The 24,512-nt window shown below is 41.2% G+C and overlaps 2 protein-coding genes across 2 annotated transcripts; both read left to right on the top strand.

Annotated features, from left to right (window-relative positions):
• The first annotated feature begins 917 nt into the window (after window positions 1–917).
• On the top strand, window positions 918–24,394 carry LOC125286436. Its single transcript, XM_048231529.1, has 4 exons — window positions 918–1,253; window positions 1,413–1,452; window positions 4,014–5,146; window positions 23,696–24,394. The coding sequence occupies exons 1-4, from the start codon at window positions 1,053–1,055 to the stop codon at window positions 24,110–24,112; spliced, it is 1,791 nt and encodes a 596-aa protein (XP_048087486.1). The 5' UTR covers window positions 918–1,052; the 3' UTR covers window positions 24,113–24,394.
• LOC125286790 (GTPase IMAP family member 4-like) lies at window positions 12,850–23,685 on the top strand. Its single transcript, XM_048232067.1, has 6 exons — window positions 12,850–12,893; window positions 13,013–13,111; window positions 14,937–14,988; window positions 15,807–15,840; window positions 22,944–23,559; window positions 23,682–23,685. The coding sequence occupies exons 1-6, from the start codon at window positions 12,850–12,852 to the stop codon at window positions 23,683–23,685; spliced, it is 849 nt and encodes a 282-aa protein (XP_048088024.1).
• Window positions 24,395–24,512: the final 118 nt, after the last annotated feature.

Here is a 24,512-nt window from a genome sequence, read left to right as displayed (position 1 = left end):
AGGGCTATACAATTCTTCAAACTAAGATCAAGCAATGACATGTGGTATAAATAAATGGAGGAATGTTCACATGACGTTGTGTGATTAGCAACCAGAACCAATGTAATAGCAATAGCAATATACAATTAATATTCAGTCTGACCAGGTAGGTATGTTTGTTTTTGCGTGTGTGTGTGTGTGTGTGTGTGGGGGGGTTGTTTGGGAGTGTTTGGAGGTTGTGGACTGACTTTCCCCCGCTGCTAAAAATAGAGGAAAGACTGTTTACTCAAGGCGTTTTATTCATTCATTCATTACATAAGCCCAGGGGCAGACATCCGGGGTTCATAAAGTAAAAGTATTTGATCCAGCCATTTAGTAAACCAGCTTATCCTAATTAGCAGCCAGGTAGATCAGGTAGGTAGATAATTAGTGATATCACCTGTGTTAAGTGCACAGGTAGAAAGAATATATGGCAGGATTTTAACTGTACTTTCTGGAACCAGGATGTCCACCTCTGCGTAAGCCTCCATAGAGATACATTGTAAAAGCTGTAGTTAAGTGATATTGTTTTGTTTAAAGTTAGAATATTATAGATATAAACTCTTCCTCAGTCTTACTTGTGGGGATACATAGGTGTCTGCATGATTTTAGTGATGTAAGCAGTCCATTGTCAGAGTGGGAAATGTGAAATGATTGGCTGACATCCCTGATTCCCTCAGCATCAAGTCCTGGGATTCTGGTTATGCTACATCTGTGGCAGCCTCTAGGTATGTCAAAACTTTACAACATTCACACAAATGCCACCGACTTAACAGAGAAGACTGCAAACACATATGAGAACACACATTAACCAGAACAGCCAATCACTGCTTCAATTTTTCAGATCTGTGATTAACACAATAGCTTCAAGGTATTCTGTTCCACGGTCAGACAGAACATTTTTTTTTTTCAGAAGAAGAATAACCTCTCAAATGACTGAATGAAAGAGACTGTTATTCTTTCCTTGCAGAGTATCTGAATGGGACCTGTGTGATGCTTGCAGTGACACAGCTGTCAAGAAGTGTTTGACCTGCATGGCTTCCTACTGTGGGACTCATGTGAAGGACCATTACACATCTCCGGACCTGGAGACACACTGGCTGCAGGACCTCTTGCATCAGGACCTTTGTGAACAACACCACAGACAGCTGGAGTTCTACTGCAGGACTGACCAATCAGCAATCTGCTCTAGGTGTTTACTTCATAACCACAGGACACATGATGTCATCGAGCAGGTGGGCACAAATACAGATCAGTCTACTCGATAGTCTTCGCAATTCTTTAATAGATGAGGGAGACCGTGATAGTGTGCACGGTGCTGGCACAATAACAATGCTCTCTCTCTCTCATTACCATTGTTTAAAGATTGTTATTTAATGTTTGTTTTCATACAGAACCCTCAAGAGACATCCTCAATGTTTACAATCAGAAAAGGTACTTTACGAACCCTCTTTTGAAATGACCAAGTCATATTTTCTCAACTCATCTAGGGGTTGGTTAAACTACACTAAAAGCAACTCGTAATGTAATGCCTATAGCAACTTGTACTGTAAACCAAAGCACACAGAGAAGAACCTAACTGCTCCCTACAGGCTAGCCCTATGTGTGGAGCACAAACATCGAAGTAGATTCTCAATCTGTGTTTGTGTGTGTGACTCTGTATCTGTCAGCTTGGCAGTCACATACCTGCGTCATCCTTGTACTCCCTGACCGGTGCTCACATTTTATTCAGTTTGATGGCGTTTAATTGAAACAGTTATGGCAGCATAACAGGCCTCAGCTCCCCCTAAGGGAGTTGTTGGCCTAAAAAAAGCTGCCATCTTTGAGATCGGTCATCTTGCAATTTTCCTAGGGGAAAATAACATGGGGGTTATTTTTAGGTGAACTTCAGAGGTCTAATTGAGCCTCTAAAAGGTGAGGACAGGTGTTCAGTTTACCCAATTAGCCACAGGTAATGACATCACTGAAGCCCTGCCAGGTGACATCAGTTTACGTAAGGAAGGCAACGACAACTTGTCAAAATAAAAGTCCAACAATCGCAAAGCAGCATTGCCGTTTTTGTTCCAAACCTCCTCTTACCTGATCACATCACATCTGAGTCATTGGGCTAGTCCAGTGCCAAAAAGACAGAACATAGTCAAGCAAATAATTTTTGTTTCATAAAAATGTAGCCTATGTTGTAACCTTTGCAGATGATTTTTCATCTGTTGCTATTTGGAATGTCCAACCATTCCAGGTTACACAAATACGAGTCAGCTAAATGTAGGCTAGTTTACCTCCCAGTGTTAAACTCGGTGATTATGAATATTTCACAACTTGTATAGTAAAGTGACATTCGATGTAGACTTTACAAAAACGGCAATGCTGCTTTGCGATTGTTGGACTTTTATTTTGACAAGTTGTCGTCGTTCTGTCTTCCACATTCATGAAAGGTTTGGTATGAATGTTGAGTCATGTCTCATGAAACAGTCATGAATGCTTTATGTGTAGTTTATGACAGCTGCTATGAATGTGTTATGAACTCACCTGTCAAGTAAAGTGTTACCCAGTTTGGTACAAGAACAATCAATGGGAGTTCCTCATTTCACCAGTGTGAAATCAGTCCTCTTTACCCGTACCATACAATGAGTACATGCTCAAAAGAAAACAAATCATTTTCATGGGTGACCATTACAACCATTTGAGGTATTTCCAGTTTACTGAAACACTATGGACAGAATTGCTTCCCCGTCAACATAAACATTTTTCGCATCCAAGACACATGTCTTTCAAATGCATTTAAAGTAAAACTATGAAGTTTTATAGGTTCCCCCAGCCCATTCTTTCCACTTTTTATGGGAATACGGCCGGTAGCTTGGCATCATCCTTATAACGCCAAAAACATGCTTAATACATCCCAGATAGGATTATAATAAAAGCTGGAGAGTCACATTCGCGGGTGTATTTGGTTATTTCCCTTGTCATGATGGAAAAATTATTAGGTCTACAATGTCATAGGCTAGGTCTAGACAGTTATTCAATAATATCAGTAATGTCTCTCTCCACTGATTGTTTGAACAAAGCAGTTGAAAACTACCTTAAAGTTAGGCTAAAAACGAAACGCCTAGTTAGTCAGTCACACTACCATTTTTTTGTCTATAGGCAAAATAAAGTTAATTAATTGTTTAAATTAGTGTCACCATTACATGCCAAACCATGGGCATACTGTACCGTTGCATCCCTAGTGTGCATGTATAGGTGCGTGCCTGTGTGTGTGTGTGTGTGTGTGTGTGTGAGTCTGTGTGTATGTTTCTGCATCTAACACGCACATAAACATACAGTATACACACACAGGCACGCACACACTCACACACACACAATAAAGACATGCACACGTAAGCACCCCCCACACACACACACACACACACACACAGAGGCGTACAACACATACTCACATTAAAGGGACACCAGGCAAGCCTGATGCTTTTTCTCTACGAAACTCCCCCTCGCTCGTTCTGAAGCTCTTTTCCTTTTCTTTGCATCTTCCGTCAAGGGTTTTCACTGCTTCTTCGCCGGCTCCGCCATTATACACACATTTGCAACAATCGCTAGCGTTTCGTTAGCCTGCCTCTGTGCTGTGGATGCAGGATGTAAACTGATTCTGCTTCGGTCGGCGGGTACGATACACTGAACTTGCAAGTGGGATATTCTTCCTACAGGCAGTAGGGGCGGGCGAGAGAGTCTTCATTCGCCCTGTAATGAGTCATTTAACCATATACCGACTTACAAAGATGAGTAATTAACACGAAAATGTTGCCTGGTGTCCCTTTAACAAAAGTTGCAAGAGTAGGGGATTGAGTAGGAGATGGAGACAAATTGACAAGCGTAATTTATTTTTGCAGAGAGATTGTGTAGAACTGAGTGGCGGTCATATTTTCTACCGCTATGTGGTATTATTTATTTTTGCCCATATCACATAGGCATACCCATAATTCACTGAATTGTGTTGTTTGTAGGTCCATCTCTGAGAATCGTGTTGGTTGGAAAGACTGGAGTGGGAAAGAGTGCTGTTGGCAACACTATCCTGGGGAGAGAAGCATTTCGCTCAGATAACTCAGTCACACAAGTATGTGACGGAGTGTGTATGGGCAGTCTGAGACCGGTTAAAATGATTGATACACCTGGTATTTTAGATACAGATAGAGATGCAGATGATGTTAAAGAAGAGATAGTGAAATGTATGAAGTACTCCACTCCAGGACCCCATGTATTCCTGCTGGTGATTGCAGTGGGGACGTTTAGTAGGAATGAACAGAAGGCAGTCAGAACCCTACAGGAGCTCTTTGGGAAAAGAGCTGCAAAGTACACAATGATCCTGTTCAGTCACGGTGATAAACTGCATGGTCAGACTATTGATAAATATGTGCACTCTGCCCACCCCAAACTAAGGGAAGTGATAAAGAGCTGTGGTGGAGGATACCATGTGTTCAACAACAACAGCAATGACCACACACAAGTTGTGGAGCTGATGAAGAAAATAGATGAGATGGTGAAGAGAAATGGGGGCGGTCACTTCACTGAGGAGATGTACGAAGAGGCGAGGGTGTCTGAACTGAAAATGATCCGGAAGAAGCTAGTCATTGTTGCCGATATATGTGGAAAGACTTGTTTGCTTGAAGTTTTCAGCAAACACCAGTTTCCTAAAGAATTTTTCCCCACTGTATTTGATAACTATACTGCTGAAATTGAAGTTGATGGGAAACAGGTGCAGCTGGATCTGTGGGACACATCAGGCTGTGAGGGATACGACAGACTGCGGTCTCTGAGTTACCCCAACACGGACATCATACTCATGTGCTTCTCATTAAGTAGCCCATCAAGTTTTGATAATATTCAACAGAAGTGGGCTCCAGAGATCAAACACTTTTGTCCGAAAGTTCCCGTCATTTTGGTGGGCAACAAGAAGGATCTGCGCAATGACGAAGACACACTCCAGAAACTAGAAGAGAGGAAACAGGAACCTGTTAAACAAGAGGAGGGCCAGGAGATGGCCATTTGCATCGATGCCTATGGCTACATGGAGTGCTCAGCCTTAACGATGGAGGGCGTCAGGGAGGTGTTTGAAATGGCAACTAGGCTAGCCTTGCAAGCCAGCAAAAAAAGTGCCTGCCTCTTGTCATAGAGGGTGAGAGGATGCTGGGAAAGGGAGGGGTGGGGACATAAGCCAGGCCAACCAACAAAACTTAGGAGTGATTATTAGTAAGGGGGAGCAACACATCCCCTGCTGAGTAGGGGGACAGAGGACGGAGATGGAGACATCAAATCAGGCCAAAGGACCTAACAAAGTAAAAGGGACTTAGTGTGTTGACCTTTATGAAAGCTATATTTTGTAAGACAATTAATGGAAGATAGAAAGGTTACAGTTTGGTCCTGTGTCACATCCTGATCATGAACTTTTCAAAAGACTGAGGTCAGGCAAACGTCTGTTGCTACAAGACCAGAACAGAGAGACTGAGGAGGAGCTTCTATCCTCAAGCAATCCGTATCCTGAACACACACAAGACTATATGAACCTTTTTGTTTTGTTCACACACTTGCACATGGACTGTACAAACAGTGCACTTTTTATTCCCTCTTGCTATTTGTTAAAATATTTCTTGATCTTTCTTTCTTCACACTTGCACAGAAAAAGCTGAACACCAAACGAAATTTCACTACATGCTTTACGTTAGTATTGCTACTGTATGTATGTGACCAATAAACCTCCTTGTGTCCTTGTATCCTTGTACATAAAGAAAGTTCTGTAATAGCATAATATACTGAACTTGCATCTGAATATGATGGTGCTTCTCAATATATATACAATATATTAACATAATATACAATATATTAATATACAATATATTAACTTAAAAAATAAACCAAATATAGACATTGTCTTCAATTTCAAATGCATACTCTCATACCCATTTTAATAATGCCATTTTTGTGTGTGAATGTTTTATACTCTTGTCTATGGCATGCTGAAAAATTGATTGAGCAGACCTAAGATATAAAGGATGGTCATCATGATAAACTGGAAGTGATACAAAGCTGTAGTGCAAAATTGTTATTGTTATAAGACTATTTGAACTTGCATTTGAACATGCATCAACTCATTCTGTATGTCTGTGGGGATATTTTGTGGTAGTTAAATGATCCTGTTATATTGTTGAGACAATAGTAATTCACTTTATGAAGAATATGTCTTCTAGTAGGGGGGCCTACAGTATGTGTCTAATTTCGGGGCTTGTGGGATTCCCATGTTAATTTTTGGAGAGTATTATATCTTTGTTCTAGGGGTTCTTAAGAGAAAAAAAAACATGTCTCCATTTTTTTGAAGGTTTTGAAGGATCCAAATCAAAGGTCAAATTCATAAAAGGTCAAATTTGGTGTTTTGTCCATAAACCTCACATTACTGGTATTATAGCATAGGGGTCGGTGCCAAAAGTGGTCAAAAGTGGACCACATAAACAATACAACATTATAAAACATTTTTAGGCTGATGATTGATCTCTTTAACAAGATAAGAAATTGTGCCTAAAATTCTCGAAATTGTCCGCTTAAAAAAATAATACTTCAATATCAATACTATCAATATCACAGATTATGAACTTTCGGGCCCCTGGGCCCAGATGTATTAAGGGCCCCCCACTAATTGTTGCGGGGGAATTTTTATTTATTTTAATTAATATTTATTTGATGTGATTTCATGTATTCTGGTGCATTTTGGGGAAGGCCAATACTTTAATTCAATCAGATTCATAGCCTATGTGTTGATATTGAGGCAATGATTCCATGCAATGGCTTGGGTCCCCTGACTCCTTGGGCCCCTGGGCTTGGGCCCGGTAGGCCCGTGCAGTAATCCATCCCTGACTACCAGTGACAGTTGGCTGTTGATAGCTGGCAGTGATAGAATTTAGAATATTGAATAACCTGAAGCACATGATCTGTTCTTCATGGTTGGCAATATTAGTGACCTTCTAGCCTTCTACATTTAAGCAAGCACATTTTCATAGTTCATGGTGGCACAGTCTAGTTATATTCTGAGGTGTGTCTTTCTGTTAGTCAGGTGATGGCACACATACTGTATTCCAACATATTTTGTCCATGAGAGACATTGGAGATGAGGATCACAGATCAGCCAACGATTACATTGTTACAGTGCAGTTATTTTACAACAGAACAAAGCAGTTTGGCACAGGAACTGCTACAAATCCACCTGTAACAATGAGCATCTGCAGCATGCTAAGATTCACTACTAGAAATCATGTGAAGCAGGCAGGACAGTGTGTTCAGAAACGTGGTAGACCATCTATTGAACCTGCAGCAACACCTGCAACTGCATCAAGTCCATCTAGAGGGACTTTGTACACTTGTTCAGCAGCAGCTGCTGCCAGCATAGATAAGTGCTTCTTCTGTCAGAAGCAGACAAAAGAGCGTCTTCATGAGGTGTCCTCTTTCAATGCAGGCAACCAGCCAAGAACTATGAGTAATATTTTGAAGTCAATGACATTTAACAGGTAGCCAGTGAAAGATGCTAGGATGGGGGAAATATGTTCATATTTTTTGTGTGTGTGAGCAGCTGCATTTTGTATAAGCTGTAAGCTCTTTAGACAGGTATTATTATGACCGCCGCGCAGCGAAGCGGCGGTCATATACGTAGGTTTAGTCAGATTTTTTTTTTCTTTTTCTTTTTCGCATGGCCAATTTTCTTTCAAGGATTCCCGTGACACTGAAAGACCGGGGTACACGAAACTTGGTGGGCATGTAGCCCCACAAGGATAGCATGGAACCATCGTTTTTCGTTTTGATCTGTAGCCCCCCCGCTGGACTGGACCCCCCGAAAGGAGGGTAGTGTAGACACAGTTTTCTGTGAATATCTCGAGAACCGTAGGGTTTAGGAGGACCACCTTTCTTTTGTATGTTGATCTTAAGGGGCTATGTCAACCCATTACATAACCACTCATTTCATGTATAGCGCTACCTAGTTAAAAACAAAAATGTAAAAATGAGGTGTTGTAATCGCAGGTATCTGTGACCTAACATGGTCAAAACTGCACGAAATTGGAAGTGTAGGATCATTATGACACCCTCTGAATGCACGCCACGTTTTGTGGAATTCCATTCATGGGGGGCCGTACAATAAATTAATTTATGTTACTGTACACCAACTGGCCTGTAGGTGGCCGGGCACAGTTTTCTGTGAATGTCTCGAGAACCGTAGGGCCTAGGAGGACCACCTTTTTTGTATCTTAAGGGGCTATGTCAACCCATCCCATTACCACTTATTTCATGTATAGCGCCACCTAGTTAAAAATTAAAAAGCAAAAAATTAGGTTCTCAGAATTATGAACAGGCAAGATGGGGGTGGGGTTGTATAAAATGTATTTTACATGTGAAATCTATGAACTAATCATGTTTTGGTACTTGTTGTCTAGCAGATACCAGTGAGAATTGAGTGTGCATAATGCAATTCAGTGAGACAGTTAGAATCATATATGCTTTTCACCTTTTGTTTTTAGCCAACAGCCAGACCAGCAGATACCCTGACTTTGCTGAATTACTGAAGCTAAGCAGGCTTAGTTAGTACTTGGATAAGAAACCTCCTTGGAAGAGTAGGTTCCTGCTGGAAGTGGTGTTGGTGGCTGGCCAGTAGGTGGCACTCTTCCCTTTGGCCAAAAGCCAATGTCCTATTGCAGTGACAGGGACACTGTATTGCAGGAGATGTTTTCCTTTGCATGAATGTTAAATTGAGGTCCTGACTCACCATGGTTGTTAAAGATCCCATGGTACTTATCGCAAAGAGTAGTGGTTCCCTGATTTGCTTTATTTATGTACACATACATAAAGACGCACACACAAGCACACACACATACATGCACACACACAACACGCACACACACACAAACACATAAACACACATGCACCCATACAAACACACCTACATACACAAACACAAGCACACACACACAACACATATACACAAAAACAACCACACACTCTGCACACACTCAATTACAAACACACAAAAAAGGAACAAAGTAGGAAATTAACACAATTTGACAAGCGTGATTTATTTTTGTGGAAAAAATGTGCTGGACTGAGCAGCGGTCATATTTTGTACCGCTCTGCGGTACATCTAGTTACAGCCAGTGTTTGGTCTGTGTACAGCATTGCAATGGTCTATCCTTGAGGTGACAAAAGCATGGATTCATTTCTCGGCATCTGGTAAGGATAAGGACTTCCTTATCTTTGAAATGTTCCTTAAATGGTAAAATTAAGTTTTGGTGATCTGTTTTATGTGATTACTTAGTGCTAGGTCCTGGTCAATTATAACTCCTAGGTTTTTAACACTTGTGGATGAGGTCAGTGGAAGATCACTATATGTAGCCTGTCATGTGGATAGGATATCCCTCATCTTTTTAGAACCTAAAACCATGACTTTCTTTTATCAAAAGCAGGAAATTATTCGTCATCCATGTCTTTATATCTCTTATACATGTGTCAAGTTTGGCTAACAGGGTTAATTCATTCAAGCCTAAGTAGTATGTCATGGTCTATGGTGTCAAAGGCAGCGCTGAGGTCTAGGAGGACCAGTATCGATACAAGGCTAGGTTTTTTGAGGGAGGGCTTAATAACAGATGTCTTAAACAACTGCGGTACATGCCCTGATAGCATTGAATTATTTATAATCAAGAGCAAAACATTATCCAGGAAGGGGAGAGCAGTCTTAAGAAGGTGAGTAGGAATAGGGTTTAGTAGACTAGTTGCAGATTTTGATGAGGAAATTGTGGAGGTGAGATCTAATATGTTGTGTATATGTAAATTAATAAAATGTTGTTTGAGGTCTTATCTGTGATACTGTGATTTTGCTATCTTTCAGCAATGGAGTATGTGTATTTGGTAAAACTGATTGGTTATTGATCTTATCTCTAATTGTTTGACATACAATCATAATACTGACATACAATCATACTGTTGAAAATAAGAAAATAACTGTTTTGTGAACTTTATTCAACATAGCCAGTGATTTAGGCAAAATTTATGGTGTTCATTATAGTGAAATATACAATTTCACAAAAATAGGGTTGAAACAGGTAAAAAAATAGAGACATAATTTTTCTCCATGTTCAATGACCTCTAAAGACAGTCCAACCACTCTCCAAAAAGTAACATTTCAATCCCACAGAAACCACATAGACCCCCTGACTATTCCCATAAGTTCAAAACATCAACTTTTCAAATTAATTACTTCAATCAGATGTTTTTTTTAATGAAATGTATTTCTTATATAATGACTATATTGAAAAAAGTGACAAAACAGAGATGGTTGTGAGTTATTTTTGGTGTCAATAAAATTAACAACAGGTGCACTAGAGGGGTAATGATGAGACGACCCCCAAAACAGGAATGGTTCTACAGGTGGTGGCAACTGATCATTTTTCCATATTTATCCATCTGGACTGATTTTTCACTAGTTTCACATTTGGCAAGGGTCAGTGTCACTACTGGTAGCATAAGCCAATACCTGGAGCCTACAAATGTTGGTAGTCCAACTCCTCCAGAATGGCACACAATATGTTTTGCATTTGCATTACAAAAATGGCAGGTCCACCACTGCCAGGTTGCACCACACTTTTCACATGTGAGAAGCTATGCACAAATACAGTATTTAGGACTATCATTTTAAGCTTCACAATGTTTTCTTTTCTTTCAAGACACACTCAGATATACATTTCATGACCATTCATTTGACCAATGGCATCTACAAATCAATTAAATCAGATTAATTAATTAGTTGATTAAGAGACACCTAAGGCTTCGGAAGGCACAGGTGATGGAGGTACACAAAGTAATATTTTTGTCTTGAAAAGCTTAAACACGGTCGGACATTTAAACAGGCGTGGTAGATAGCTAGATAGATAGAGAGATAGATAGAAAGATAGATACTTGATTGATCCCCAAGGGGAATTTCAAGGTTCCAGTAGCTTATGACACCACGCCCAACAACATAAACAGGATGATAAAAAAAAACAAATCCACATGACTAAAAAGAACAGTAAAAGACACTAAAGATCCTAAAACAAGGATCCACATGAATGTACTGAGGATGTATAAGCATGAGGCGCTTGCAATGACAGGGCAGGGACTGACCCTGTGATTCAATATGCAGTGGTAAGGTGCTCAATAAGATGTGTGGTAGTGCAAACAAGTGCAACAGTGCAGGGTTAAAGTCTAGCGACCAGCATTAAATATGGACAATATAAGAGAAAAATGTAAGCGTAGTAATATAACAGTTGTAGTATAATTATATGGACAAAAAGGACAAAAAGGTAAACATAGTAATATAAGAATTATAGCAGCAGTGCAAGGATAGGTTTGCAGTAATAGGATATCAGCCATTGGTCAAGTACGATGTGATGTTAGACCACAGTCCAGACTGGGAGATGAAGGGAGAGGTTGTAAATATGGGCTAATATAGCCAGTAAACAGTGTCAGTGTAAGCAGTAACACAGTGGTCTAGTGGACAACAATTGTGTTAAACAATAACAATAATAATCTGTCTTTCCCACTTGATGACTCTAGCGTTTCCCACCGGATTTCTGCATGCCTTAAGGATATTTCAGCCTGGATGAAAGATCGGCACCTTCAGCTTAATCTCTCAAAAACTGAGTTTTTTGTAGCCTGGCGAGCCAGACCCACATTCGCAGTGCTCAGTCCAAGGGGCGGGATAATCAGTTGTCTTTCAAATTCCCTCTGCACGCAATAGGACGCAATAGGATATTTGTTTTCAAGTAGCAGGGAATTCAAGCCAAACCGTTGCAACTCTGCCATCAATCATTATGTTAAGCCCACCAAACGACTCTATACACGATTTCAATGTCCTGATTAAGTTTCGATTTCTGGAGCTCACAAGCCAACGGAGAGTTGCTAGACTAGCCCTGGCTGCCACTAGAGGCACGTCTAGATTTCTAGGCTAATTTTAACCTGCTGTAGGGACAAAAAAAATAAACAATCAATAGCTTGCCATAACAAGCTTAACATGAATAGCTTGCCTTGGACACTCCTTCCCAGATAGCAAGAAGCTGGCGGACCACTGTCGGTCCATTGGGGGCATAGGTGGTTGTCTGCTGGCATTTTGCTCATCGGTTCCACCTGTCATGTCTCTGCGCCCCTCACTTTCACTGGGTTGAGGCCACCTAAAATCTCACAGGCACACCTTAATTATAATCTCTGGCTATGCCCCTGCATGGAAGTGTTGCATGGGGGTATATTTATTAGGATGGTTAGCCTATTCACGTGTAATAAATCCCTGTATAGGTTAACTGACATAAGTAGAGTGCTAAACACAAAATCTACCCCCAATGCGATGCTATAAGGTTTTCTCTAACTCTAACCTTTTAAGGTGGTATACCTTGCCGAAAATCACTATGAACACTGGGACAGGGACACTGAAAGACCGGGGTGCACGAAACTTGGTGGTGGGCATGTAGCCCCACAAGGATAGCATGAAACCATCGTTTTTCATTTTGATCTGTAGACGCCCCCAACCCCCCGAAAGGAGGGTATGGCGGACACAGTTTTCTGTGAATATCGGAGGACCACCTTTTTTTGTATGTTGATCTTAAGGGGCCATGTCAACCCATTCCATAACCACTCATTTCATGTATAGCGCTCTGCGGTACATCTAGTTCTTATGATTATTTTTATGTAATCTTTCTTTCTTGACATTTTCTTTTCCGGATCTCAGAAGTGAGCTGATCTGATCTGATCTGAGAGAAATAGAGTCAAGAAGGGCTCCTTGAGGACATGAGTCTCCCTGAAGGACAGGATCTGGAGAAAAGGACAGGAAGGTGACCCAGAGAAGCCTCACAGGAAGGCTGAGTTTATACAGCTGAGCTTGTAGCTCAATTCTCCTCATCTTCTGCTGAACCTCTCCCTGCTGTACTTGTGACTTATGTGATTCTCACAGGGACATCATGAAGAAACTAAGCTCCAATGTGTCCAGCAGCCTGTCCCAGAGTGACTGGTCATTAGACAAACCACCTGACTTTAGGGGGGAAGTGGAAAGGTGGGTATAGAAACATCACAAACTCAACTCCTACAGAATCCTACAGTGCAGCTCATTTCAGCTGTTGATGAGAGTCAACTGTTTAACCAGAGTGAGTGTGAGGAAAGAATGGGCTTGGGACATTGGAGAATCATATTTTTGAAGTTATCTAATTTTACTTGTTTTACAGTGTTTTACAGTGTTTTACAGCCTTAAAATTACTAATTTCAGTCAAGGTGTTTATGTACTGTATTTTCTTGTGCATTTCCGTAGTCAGCTAGTGTTTCCTCTATGCACAAGAATATTGTTTTCTTAGACATTAGTGGCATGTGCTATCTATCAAGAGCTTCCATTTACTGCACCATAGGCTATTGCAGTGCAGTATGTTAACAATACAAGAAAAAAATGAAGAAAAAAATTGGTACAATTTTCACAAAAACTTTGTGTAGCACAAGTGTCACGTTTTTGCAGGCAGCAAGACAAGTGCACAACAATGACATGGTTAAGCTTAGAAACATAAAGTAACAGCATAAACACAAAACTGAGGGAACATGAGGGCTTAAATACACTGGGGAAACAAGGCACAGGTGAAGACAAAAAATAATCAGGGAACTAGGCACAGGTGAGGGGCAGAGACAGGGAGAATGAGCAGAAGCACATGGCAAGGATAAACAAACACATGGAACAGGACACAGGAAGTAAACAGGAGTAACATGAGGAGCAGACATGATGGAATACAACACTAGACAGGGAAACACAACGACAAGACCAGACCCTTACAACAAGCTAAGGAAAACCCATTTATTTTTGGATCAGATCAACTCAAAGGCCACCTCAAAGTGTCTGGAGGTTGTGAACTGGCTTTCCCCACTATTAAAAAAGAGGAAACTGTGTTAATTCAAGGAGTGTTATTCATTCATCACATACATAGAGATACATTGGAAAACATGTACAGTGTAGTTAAGTGATATTAGTCCATGAGCCACAGGGGGTCATCACTACCACTTGGGGGGGCCTTCAAAGTTGACCTCTGATTTGAAAAAAAGGAAATTCCGCCTATTGGCTTTTTTTGTTAAAACGCTCATAAGAGCCTAGAAAACAATCCAAATCTTATTATTACTGATGCATATGTGGTGTTTGATGTTGGCATATATATTTTGACTCATTATGTGATTTTGCTCTTCATTTTGGTTGATAAAATTCAAGATTTATGTGCAAAAAAAAGCTAGTTTGAGTTTTCAGAGCAACATGTTATGGCAATACCTGAATACAGACCTTATTGATCATTACTATTCTACCTTCCTTACTTTCAATTGCGAGTTGAAATTAATGTTAAATGATGACATACATAGGTCTGCAGTACAAATGTTTTTTTAAATTGTAGCTGAAACGAGTACAAAGGATCTTTAGTTTAATCTATTCATTGAATTCATCATCGTCAGAACAGGAGCACAGAGGATGCCATCTCTATGGCACTTCACTCTGCCCTGTCCCACCTTGACAATAGCAACACGTATGTAAGAATGCTGTTCATTGACTTCAGCTCAGCGTTCAACACCATCATCCCCTCCAAACTGATCACCAAACTCAGTGAACTGGGCATCAATACCTCCCTCTGTAACTGGATTCTGGACTACTTGTATTGCATTCATTGTGTCTACACTTGAGATAAATAAGTTTGTTTTTTCTTTTATCACATACACATATATTGGTAGATGTTTTTTCTTTACCTTGACATGTTTCGACGTATACTTCCATCTTCATCAGAAGGACACACGGTGGAGTAGCTCCACCGCTCAGCTGATGTTGTTACGGAGGTGTGATCCACCTGTCAGTTTTTTGACAGGTGGACCACACCTCCTGCTGTCAGTCAGCCGCCCCCCAGGACGGCACTCCAGGTATGGGAGAGCATGTACGCTCCCTCATCTCTGTTCATCGTCTTTGGGCTCTGCTTTCTTATTTCAATCGCCTCCTTTATCCAGCGGTGGTATCGGTTGTTCTCCTGCTTAATGACTCTGGCATGCAGGAGGTGTGGTCCACCTGTCAAAAAACAGGTGGATCACACCTCCGTAACAACATCAGCTGATAAAAACGCGTCACACTACTCCACTGTGTGACCTTCTGATGAAAATGGAAGTATACGTCGAAACATGTCAAGGTAAAGAAAAAACATCTACCAATATATGTGTATGTGATAAAAGAAAAAACAAACTTATGGATTCTGGACTTCTTAACCAACAGACCTCAGTCTGTTAGGTTAGATAATCGCACCTCCTCAACCATCGAACACCAGTGTACCACAGGGATGTGTGCTGAGCCCTCTCCTCTACTCCCTCTTCACCTACGACTGCACACCTGTACATGGCTCTAACACCATTGTCAAGTTTGCAGATGACACTACAGTGATTGGGCTCATCAGCAAAAATGATGAGATGGCCTACAGGGAGGAGGTCCAGCACCTAACATCGTGGTGCACTGATCACAACCTGGCTCTCAACACCAAGAAGACCAAAGAGCTCATTGTGGACTTCAGGAAGTCTAAAGCTAGCACACACACACCCATTCTCATCAACATGACTGAGGTGGAGCATGTCACCAGCTTCAAGTTTCTGGGTGTCCACATCTCTGAGGACCTCTCTTGGACCCTCAACACCTCTACCCTGATCAAAAAGGCTCACCAGCATCTCTTCTTTCTGAGGTCCATCTGTCTCCTCAGATCCTGGTGAACGTCTACCGCTGCAACATCGAGAGCATCCTCACCAACTGTGTCACAGTTTGGTATGGCAACTGCTCTGCCCACGACCGGAAAGCACTGCAGAGGGTGGTGAAAACTGCCCAACACATCACCAGTTCCTCACTTCCCTCCATCGAGGCCATCCAGGGCAAGCGATGCTTGCGTAAGGCGCGCATCATCAAAGAGTGTTCTCACCCCAACCACAGACTGTTCACCCCACTCTCCTCCGGGAGGCGTTACAGGTCTCTCCGCATCCGAACCAGCAGGTTCAGAGGAAGCTTCTTTCCTGCGGCTGTCACCCTACTGAACTCTAGCTCTGCATCCCGGTGACATCCAACGAACTAAGCCCCCATCACCCCCTGCCCCGCCCCCGCCTGATGCCTCCTTGTCTGTGCCTATTGAGGTGTCCACGACCATGGCAACCTTGACAGGGACAACAAGGAGGCGGACATCCCCCCCACACACAACTGCACTACCCTATCCCACCCATCTATCCCATCCATTTATTTACAAATGTACATACTGTAATTACACTTATACTGTACTTAGCCATATTCTACTGCTTTTCATCCTGCACATACACTTATTATTAATACTATTGTAATGTTACTGTTTCTGCACTACAATGGTACTGTTACCACACTCCACACAGCTGTACATACTGTACATATCTGTCTATATGGTTCATACTAAATATCCATATTTATTCAGTTTTTCTGTAATATATTCTGTTAATACACTGCATATATCTATATTGTTCTTACTACTACTATAATGGTACCGCCACTACATTGCACATACCTGTACATGTTGTTCATACATTGTTCATATTACAGTACATAGCCATATTTATTCTGCTCTTATAAGGTAACTGCTAATACACTGCACATATTTATATTTAATTTATGTTACTCTAAACCACCTTCTGCAAAACAACTGTATACTACTGTCTACACTGCACTATATTTCTTGTCCTGTCTATGCACCACCTGCCTATACTGTGTATATCACATTGCACTTTTCTGCTTTTTTGCACTTCTGGTTAGACGCAAACTGCATTTTGTTGTCTCTGTACTTGTTCTCTGCACAATGACAATAAAGTTAAATTTAATCTAATTTAATCTAAAAAATGATCTGCCTCTGCTTTGCCTCTTTACGGATCATGCTATGAATAGCAGCAGCAATGTCTGCATAAGTTGAGACATTGTTATTGACCTTCTGGACCAGAGACATTCCATCAATGATTGTTGCTGTATTATATTCATCTGGAAGATTATCTGATAGTGATGCAAGTTTCTGCAAATGCTTTGCAAGTGCTGCTTTAGAGGTTTTCCTTGGGGTCCCCTCAGGTGTCGCCAATGACCATGGTTAAGGTCCAAGAGGGTGACAAAAGACTTATTTCATGTCCAGTCTTTAACATGATGGCCTTGCCATGTGCCTGTATTTTCTTTTTTGACTCGTAAATGTCTTTAATTTTTGCTTTGTCAATGTATCATGGAATTTGTGCTTAGGTGTATCTGACTCCAGCCTCTATGTCATGATCTTTGCCTGTAGTATGAGCCTGAATCAGATCATCCCTAACCTCTTGTGTTGCTTTGCCTGCTGTAGATATGCAAATGAACTCATGTTCCTCTGAAAATGGATTGATCCAATTTCAGTTTCTGTCTCATCAGATCTAACTGTGTAGAATTTTTAAAACTGTTGTAAATGTATGTACTTGTAGATCAAGTCTTGGAAAATAGTTATTATTTCTTTTCAATGGAAATGATTTTAACATCAGATGAAAGACAATTTTAAGTATGATACTAATAATAATAATAATAATAATAATAATAATAATAATAATAATAGTACATAATGATAACAATGTGTAAAGTATGAATATTTTCACCAACCAGTTCATCTACATCTCATTCCCACATTCTTACTAGTCAAAAGTACAACTGAAATGTATAATGTAGATCATTTTAGCACCTGTGATGCAATTACCATAATTTCCCAACTATTAGCTGCAGCTTTGATTTTGCAAAATTTCTTCAGCTATGAGGTTAACACAGGGGCAGTTAATATGGTATATGGTTTTGTTTCTTTTAACTTGCATAAAACACTGTCCTGTGGCTTATACACAATACGGCTAATACACAGGAAATTACTGTATGTATTTCATTTGCCCTGGGCATTATAAAATTATAATATTTATGTTAAGCTGGGTACATGTGGTGATGTGAACAATTTTCATATGGTATTCCTTGAATGTAAAGGTAATATGTGATTGGTAATCATGATGTTTTGATCTCTTGGAATATCTCTTATGGGTAGTTTCAATAAAATACTAATTTACTGAATTTTGGGGTGTTTCCGAATAGTACATTTACAAATAGTAAATAGCATAGCAATGCAGACCTATGGAATAATTTGTATTTGAAGTGCTGGGAGGTAGGAGGGTATAAATACATTGAGTAATGAGGGAGTGGGCATTTCAATTAGTGCTACAACACGTGTCTCTGAAAACGTAGATTTGCTCATTACACATAAATCTTGAATTTTATCAACCAAAATGAAGGGCAAAATCACATAATGATTGAAAATATGTATGCCAACATCAAACACCACATATGCATCAGTAATAATGAGGAATTTCCTTTTTTCAAATCAGAGGTCAACTTTGAAGGCCTGTACAGCCACAAAGCTACAAGATCCAACTTGCTATCATACCATTTTATACTCCAGAGATATGTAGCTTTCAGAAAAATATAGTGAGTATAGTGAGCCTGTGGCTCATGGACTATATGGTGTCCATGATATGTCGTGTTTAAAGTTAATTGTACGTGTTGATAATCCAGATGGCCTAAGGCCATTTCCCTCAGTCTTTCAGTTATAGCCATGTGGCTACAGAGGTACCTGACCTTAGTGGTCTAAGCAGTCCATTGTGTTAAATGTGAAATGATTGAAATGATAGTCTAACATTCCTGATTTCCTCAGCATCAAGTCCTGGGATTCTGGTTACGGGTCATCTCTGTCAGCATCTAGGTATGTCACTACTTAACAACATTCACACAAATTCCACCTTCTTAACAGAGAAAACTATAAACATTATCTGTAATCTGTAATTAACAAACTTCTTGTGAGGTATCTTTGTCCACAGTCATACATACATTTTTTTAAGACAGAAGAAACTCTAAAATGACTGAATGAAAGAGACAGTTTTTTCCCTTACAGTGAATCAGTTGGATCGGTGCTACATGATGCTTACAATCACACTCAGAACCACTACACATCCCCAGACCTGGAGAGACACCATCTAGAGGACCTCACGCATCAGCAGACCTTTAACTACTTGAAAACAAAGAAAATAGATGTTGCTGTTGGTGAACAGTGTAACATGAGTTAAGCTTTTTTTAAGTTGGCAAAAGTTTGAACTAGCCAACTAGCACCGCTGGTGGGAAAACGCATGGGACTCATGAGTTGTAGCACTATCCTATTGCGTGCAGAGGGAAATTGAAAGACAACCGATTATCCCGCCCCTTGAGATGAATAAGATGAGAGATGAGCAAGATGAATACTGAGGACCGATCTGCTACTTTGGCTCACTTTAAAGATGAACTGAACTGAAATAATCAACATTGATAATGTGTTGATTATGACAATTAAAAATAAATGACACTAAAAAATGTAATTAAAAAAATCAATACGTAGCCTGTTTTAAGCAACACCAACATTGCGTTTGTTAGTATTAGAACGCTGCCCGTTTCAATGACGTCACTGGCATGGTAGGACCTGAGAAGTTCTATAGGCAACAGCTGCAGCATATTATGTATACACGAAAATTAGTAATTTTAATGGCATGGGTTACACATTTGAGCCTTTGAGGGACAGGCCTGTAGTGTCTTGATTACCACTAGATGGGGGACGATCGGTTTCAGGCTCCAGCTCAACCTTCAGTAGGATCATTTGGGTGAAAATGACTGTGTGGGCGCTGCCGGAGCATGGACACTGGAATCTATCTGTTGCAAAGCAGTGGCGAAACGTAGGGAAAATGTTCGAGGAAGCCAAAGTGACGGGAAAAATATGTTTATTTATGTATGTGTTTATTTCGGGGGTATACATTTTGTGCAATGTACAACATAGATACAGTATATTTTGTGCGGCACAACAGGCTACTGTAGACCTAGCCTACAGGTCATGTAGAAAACTGGACGAGGGGCGCTTGAGACAGCAACATGCACGCTGTCTCTCTGTCTCCCTCCATCCCTCACACACACACATTGCCTACTTTACATCCTCCACACAACTGCATACTCACTCACCACCACTACATTAGGCCTATGCGAAGGCTACGGTGCATATACAAATAAGCTATATAACACGCATTGTCATGGCAATGTAGGCTAACGCAGTCTGGACTACTGGCACTCGTAACAGCAACTCACACGGCCTCTCTCTCTCCCTCCCTTGAAACTGTTAAAAACTTCATCACCCCAAGTTGACCACAGATACACTGAGGATACACGAGTTTGCCGTTTATTTTAGGCTAACGTTAGTGGAGAGTTTGCAGATTTTTACCTTGTGGATGTTTATATTGCACGAGTCTCTTGGATAGCAGCACTGCGAGTTAAACTCCCTCGCATCAACAATCTGCCCTGAGACGGTGAAAAACTGGCTTCAGGGTGAGTACGTAGAAAGGGACATTGGATTCTGTTTGCAGACCCGCTGTGGTTTAGTTACCAGCTAGTAAACGCATTATTATCGATCTGTGATATCGTCGGAGTCATGGTTTATACTCTCTATGGTCGGAGTGCTAGCTTGTGGAGTTTGACATAAGAGTGTTTCCAAGGTATTTAGCTGCTAGCCCTTTCCTAGGTTGGATCGTATGGTAGCCTATCTAACACTGGACCTCATCTGAGGCTACTTCGAGATATTATTCCTACTGCACTTAAAACTTTAAAAGATTGAACGAACCTTCCCGGACTTTGTAATTGCGACCAGTGACTGCATTGGGCACTGTTGAAACTTAGGCTCCATGGCACATAGACTGTGGGCTCGCCCTTCTATGAATTGAAAAAGACAAGCTGCCCCACCGAGTTTGCGATAAAGTAAGCAAGAAAAGGGTTTTTTTAAGTCAGGATATCGCGAGTCAATGGCATTTATTCCTCCAAAGTTACAGACCAGTTTCCATAGTGCACATCTTATCAATAGTTTGAATGTCGTGTGTGTTTCTGCTCATTGACAAAATAGCGTTCAGTATGATTCATGCCAAATTAATTTCCCCAGTTAAAGTGTTCGCCTTTGTTTCACTAGTTTGGTTTCATTTTGTATGAGATTTTGTGATGTAGGCTAGCCTACGATAAACAGCTTATGGCCAATATGTAACTCAGCTAGGCCTAATGTTAGTTTCCTCAGCCATGTCAGCTAGCCTCAGACTCATTATCTGCTATGGCTGCTAGTGCTAGTGCAGAGTAGCTTACCATGCCAGTGACGTAGCCGATTGTTGAAATCCAACATGGCGGCGCCCGTGTAACAACAACAACACTTTCAACGTACAATTTTATCCCTTTTAATAAATTCAGCCATTTTAATCATTGTACCAATGAGAAGAAATAAAATACATCTGTTATATCACCTTTACTTCAAATTCCAGTTCAGTTAATCTTTAAGGTTTCAGTCACAAACAACAGTGCCATTTAGTGGAGTGGCTCCATTTGAAGCAAGATTGATTAGGATGAAGGGGGTCATTCTGTGAGAAGAATTCTGAGACCTGTTTGGGCTCACTTTCTTAGAGGTGAATAGGAGGAGCGATATCGGCCGTTGGTCTCCACTCAAGTGGGAGTGAGAGAGGGTTTTTTAAGCAGCGGTGTTACCCAAGCCAATTTATGTAGAAGGAAATGTACCAGAAGTCAAGGCAGCAAAGCATAAATCACATGTGTGATTGTTGGAGCAATTAAAAAAGATATGGCTTTGAGGAGGATGGTTGGAAACGGGTTTAGACACCTCATTCATAGTGTGAGGGGTGAGTGAAAAAAGTGATTAAGCACAGGAGACAGAGGTAAGGATAAGAAGTAGAACTGTTGCATGTTGGGTTTCTTGTTGCACTCTTAGCCAGGGGTAAACAGATTGGGACTGTGTGAACCAGAAGCAAATGCGAGTAGTCCTTCACAATGTGATGCTTCATACTTCTCAAATGAGGCACGAGTCAGTCCGTGGGGAATCATCCACACTTTGGCTGGCTGAAACTTCTTCTGCCTGGGATTGAGGGACAATGCTAAACACTTCAGGCTAGCTGTCAAAAGCAATGAAGGTCCTGGCATTACCACCTAAATTGGGGGCAGCCGTGGCCTACTGGTTAGCGCTTCGAACTTGTAACCGGAAGGTTGCCGGTTCGATCCCCAACCAGTAGGCATGGCTGAAATGCCCTTGGGCAAGGCACCTAACCCCTCATTGCTCCCTGCGCGCTGTTGTTGCAGGCAGCTCACTGCGCTGGGATTTGTGTGTGCTTCACCTCACTGTGTGTTCACTGTGTACTGAGTGTGTTTCACTAATTCACGGATTGGGATAAATGCAGAGACCAAATTTTCCTCACAGGATCCAAAAAGTATATATACTTATACTTATACTTACTTAGGTTGAAGGGTTTAGGAGAATATTTCCCACACACTGCCTTATAGTGTAAGGCATGCAAAATATTCCCCTTAGACGTCATTGCCAATGCCGTCTAAGGCCATATACAATGTAATATAATATCATACATACACAGACAAAGACATGGTTATGTTTTAGGAGGATTAGGCCACATTACAATAACATTACATTACATCTAGGTCCACGTGTGTGCACAGAGCTACAGGTATACCCTCTGCAATTCAGAAGGGATTTAAATCACTCTGACCCTTGGTTAATACATGTGGTGTAGTGTTTTATTCTTTATTTTACTTGAATGCTTCTGTTCTTTAATGAAGACCTCTTTTAGGAACAGTTAATATCCTATTGGCATAAGTGAGATACTAGTATTAGACTTGTAATATTAGACTTGTGCAAACAATTTTTAAGGGTGCATTTTTTATTTATTCATTTATTTTTGCCCATCTCGCATACCCATAATTCACTGAATTGTGTTGTTTATAGGTCCATCTCTGAGAATCGTGTTGGTTGGAAAGACTGGAGTAGGAAAGAGCACAGTGGGCAACACTATCTTCGGGAGAGAAGCATTTCACTCAAATAACTCAGTCACACAAGTATGTGAAGGAGTGTGTATGGGCAGTCTGAGACCAGTTAAAGTGATTGATACACCTGGTATTTTACCCAAAGATGGAGATGCAGATGATGTTAAAGTGAAATGTATGACATACTCGTCTCCAGGACCCCATGTATTCCTGCTGATGATTGCAGTGGGGACGTTTAGTAGGAATGAACAGAAGGCAGTCAGAGCCCTACAGGAACTCTTTGGGAAAAGAGCTGCAAAGTACACAATGGTCCTCTTCAGTCACGGTGATAAACTGCATGGTCAGACTATTGATGAATATGTGCACTCTGTCCACCCCAAACTAAGGGAAGTGATAAAGAGCTGTGGTGGAGGATACCATGTATTCAACAACAACAGCAATGACCACACACAAGTTGTGGAGCTGATGAAGAAAATAGATGAGATGGTGAAGAGAAATGGGGGAGGTCACTTCACTGAGGAAAAGTACGAAGAGTTGTGGATGCCTGAACTGAAAAAGATTGTGGCCATTCGGAAGAAGTTAGTCATTGTTGGCAATTTTGAATGTGGGAAGACAAGACTGCTTATACTTTTCTGCAAAGACGAGTTACCTGAATTGTTTATCCCCACTGTATTTGAAAATGCTATTGTTGATATTGAAGTTGATGGGAAATAGGTAGAGCTGGTTCTGTGGGACACAGCATGCCAGGAGGGCTATGACAGACTGCGGTCCCTGGCTTATCCCGACACGGATGTCGTACTCCTGTGCTTCTCCATAGATAGCCGGGACAGTTTGAAGAGCATTTCAGACAAGTGGGCTCCAGAGATCAAACACTTCTGTCCGAACGTTCCCATCATTGTTGTGGGCAACAACAAGGATCTGCGCAATGACGAGCACACATGCCGAGAACTAGCAAAGAGGAACCAGGAACCTGTTAAACAAGAGGAGGGTTGGGACATGGCCAATAACATCGATGCCTTTGGCTACATGGAGTGCTCAGCCAAGACGATGGAGGGTGTCAGGGAGGTGTTTGAATTGGCCGCTAGGGCAGTGCTACAAGCCGAGAATCAGAGCACCTGCCTCTTGTCATAGAGGCAGAGAGGATGCTGGGAAAGGGAGGGGAGGTGACGTAAACCAGGCCAACCAACAAAACAGAGGAGTGGTTCTAAATGAACTTTTTTGATCACCAGCCAATGTGGCTGGTAACTTTCTAAAGTTCGTTTCCATGGTCTCTCGTGTTGGTTTCACTGCAAACTGCGTGCAGCCGACGTAGCATTACGGCACAGTGGTCATGGGAAATGTAGGAAGTACTGCCGGGGGATATATGACCGAAAACAGAGCCTTATGCTTGTAATGCCTCATGCATCACCGGCCAAACTGGCTAGTAAGTTTTTATTAACACCCGCCAAAATGAATTTTAACCCGCATTTGGCGGGTTGGTGGGTGTTAATTTAGAACCCTGGTTATTAGAAAGGGGGAGCAACGCATACAT

The sequence above is a fragment of the Alosa alosa genome, chromosome 21 (assembly GCF_017589495.1).
Source record: "Alosa alosa isolate M-15738 ecotype Scorff River chromosome 21, AALO_Geno_1.1, whole genome shotgun sequence".
Lineage (NCBI taxonomy): Eukaryota > Metazoa > Chordata > Actinopteri > Clupeiformes > Clupeidae > Alosa > Alosa alosa.
This window is presented reverse-complemented; position numbering and strand designations above follow the sequence as displayed.

What these genes read in the sequence shown, in the direction of transcription:
- LOC125286790 (XM_048232067.1), top strand. Translation starts at nt 12,850, where the DNA reads ATGAGTCTCCCTGAAGGACAGGATCTGGAGAAAAGGACAGGAAG. An exon ending in CTGGAGAAAAGGACAGGAAG is followed by an intron (nt 12,894 to 13,012) that starts GTGACCCAGAGA and finishes TGATTCTCACAG; the next exon opens with GGACATCATGAAGAAACTAA. An exon ending in CCCCCAGGACGGCACTCCAG is followed by an intron (nt 14,989 to 15,806) that starts GTATGGGAGAGC and finishes CTGTCTCCTCAG; the next exon opens with ATCCTGGTGAACGTCTACCG.
- LOC125286436 (XM_048231529.1), top strand. Translation starts at nt 1,053, where the DNA reads ATGGCTTCCTACTGTGGGACTCATGTGAAGGACCATTACACATCTCCG. An exon ending in CACATGATGTCATCGAGCAG is followed by an intron (nt 1,254 to 1,412) that starts GTGGGCACAAAT and finishes GTTTTCATACAG; the next exon opens with AACCCTCAAGAGACATCCTC. An exon ending in AATGTTTACAATCAGAAAAG is followed by an intron (nt 1,453 to 4,013) that starts GTACTTTACGAA and finishes TGTTGTTTGTAG; the next exon opens with GTCCATCTCTGAGAATCGTG.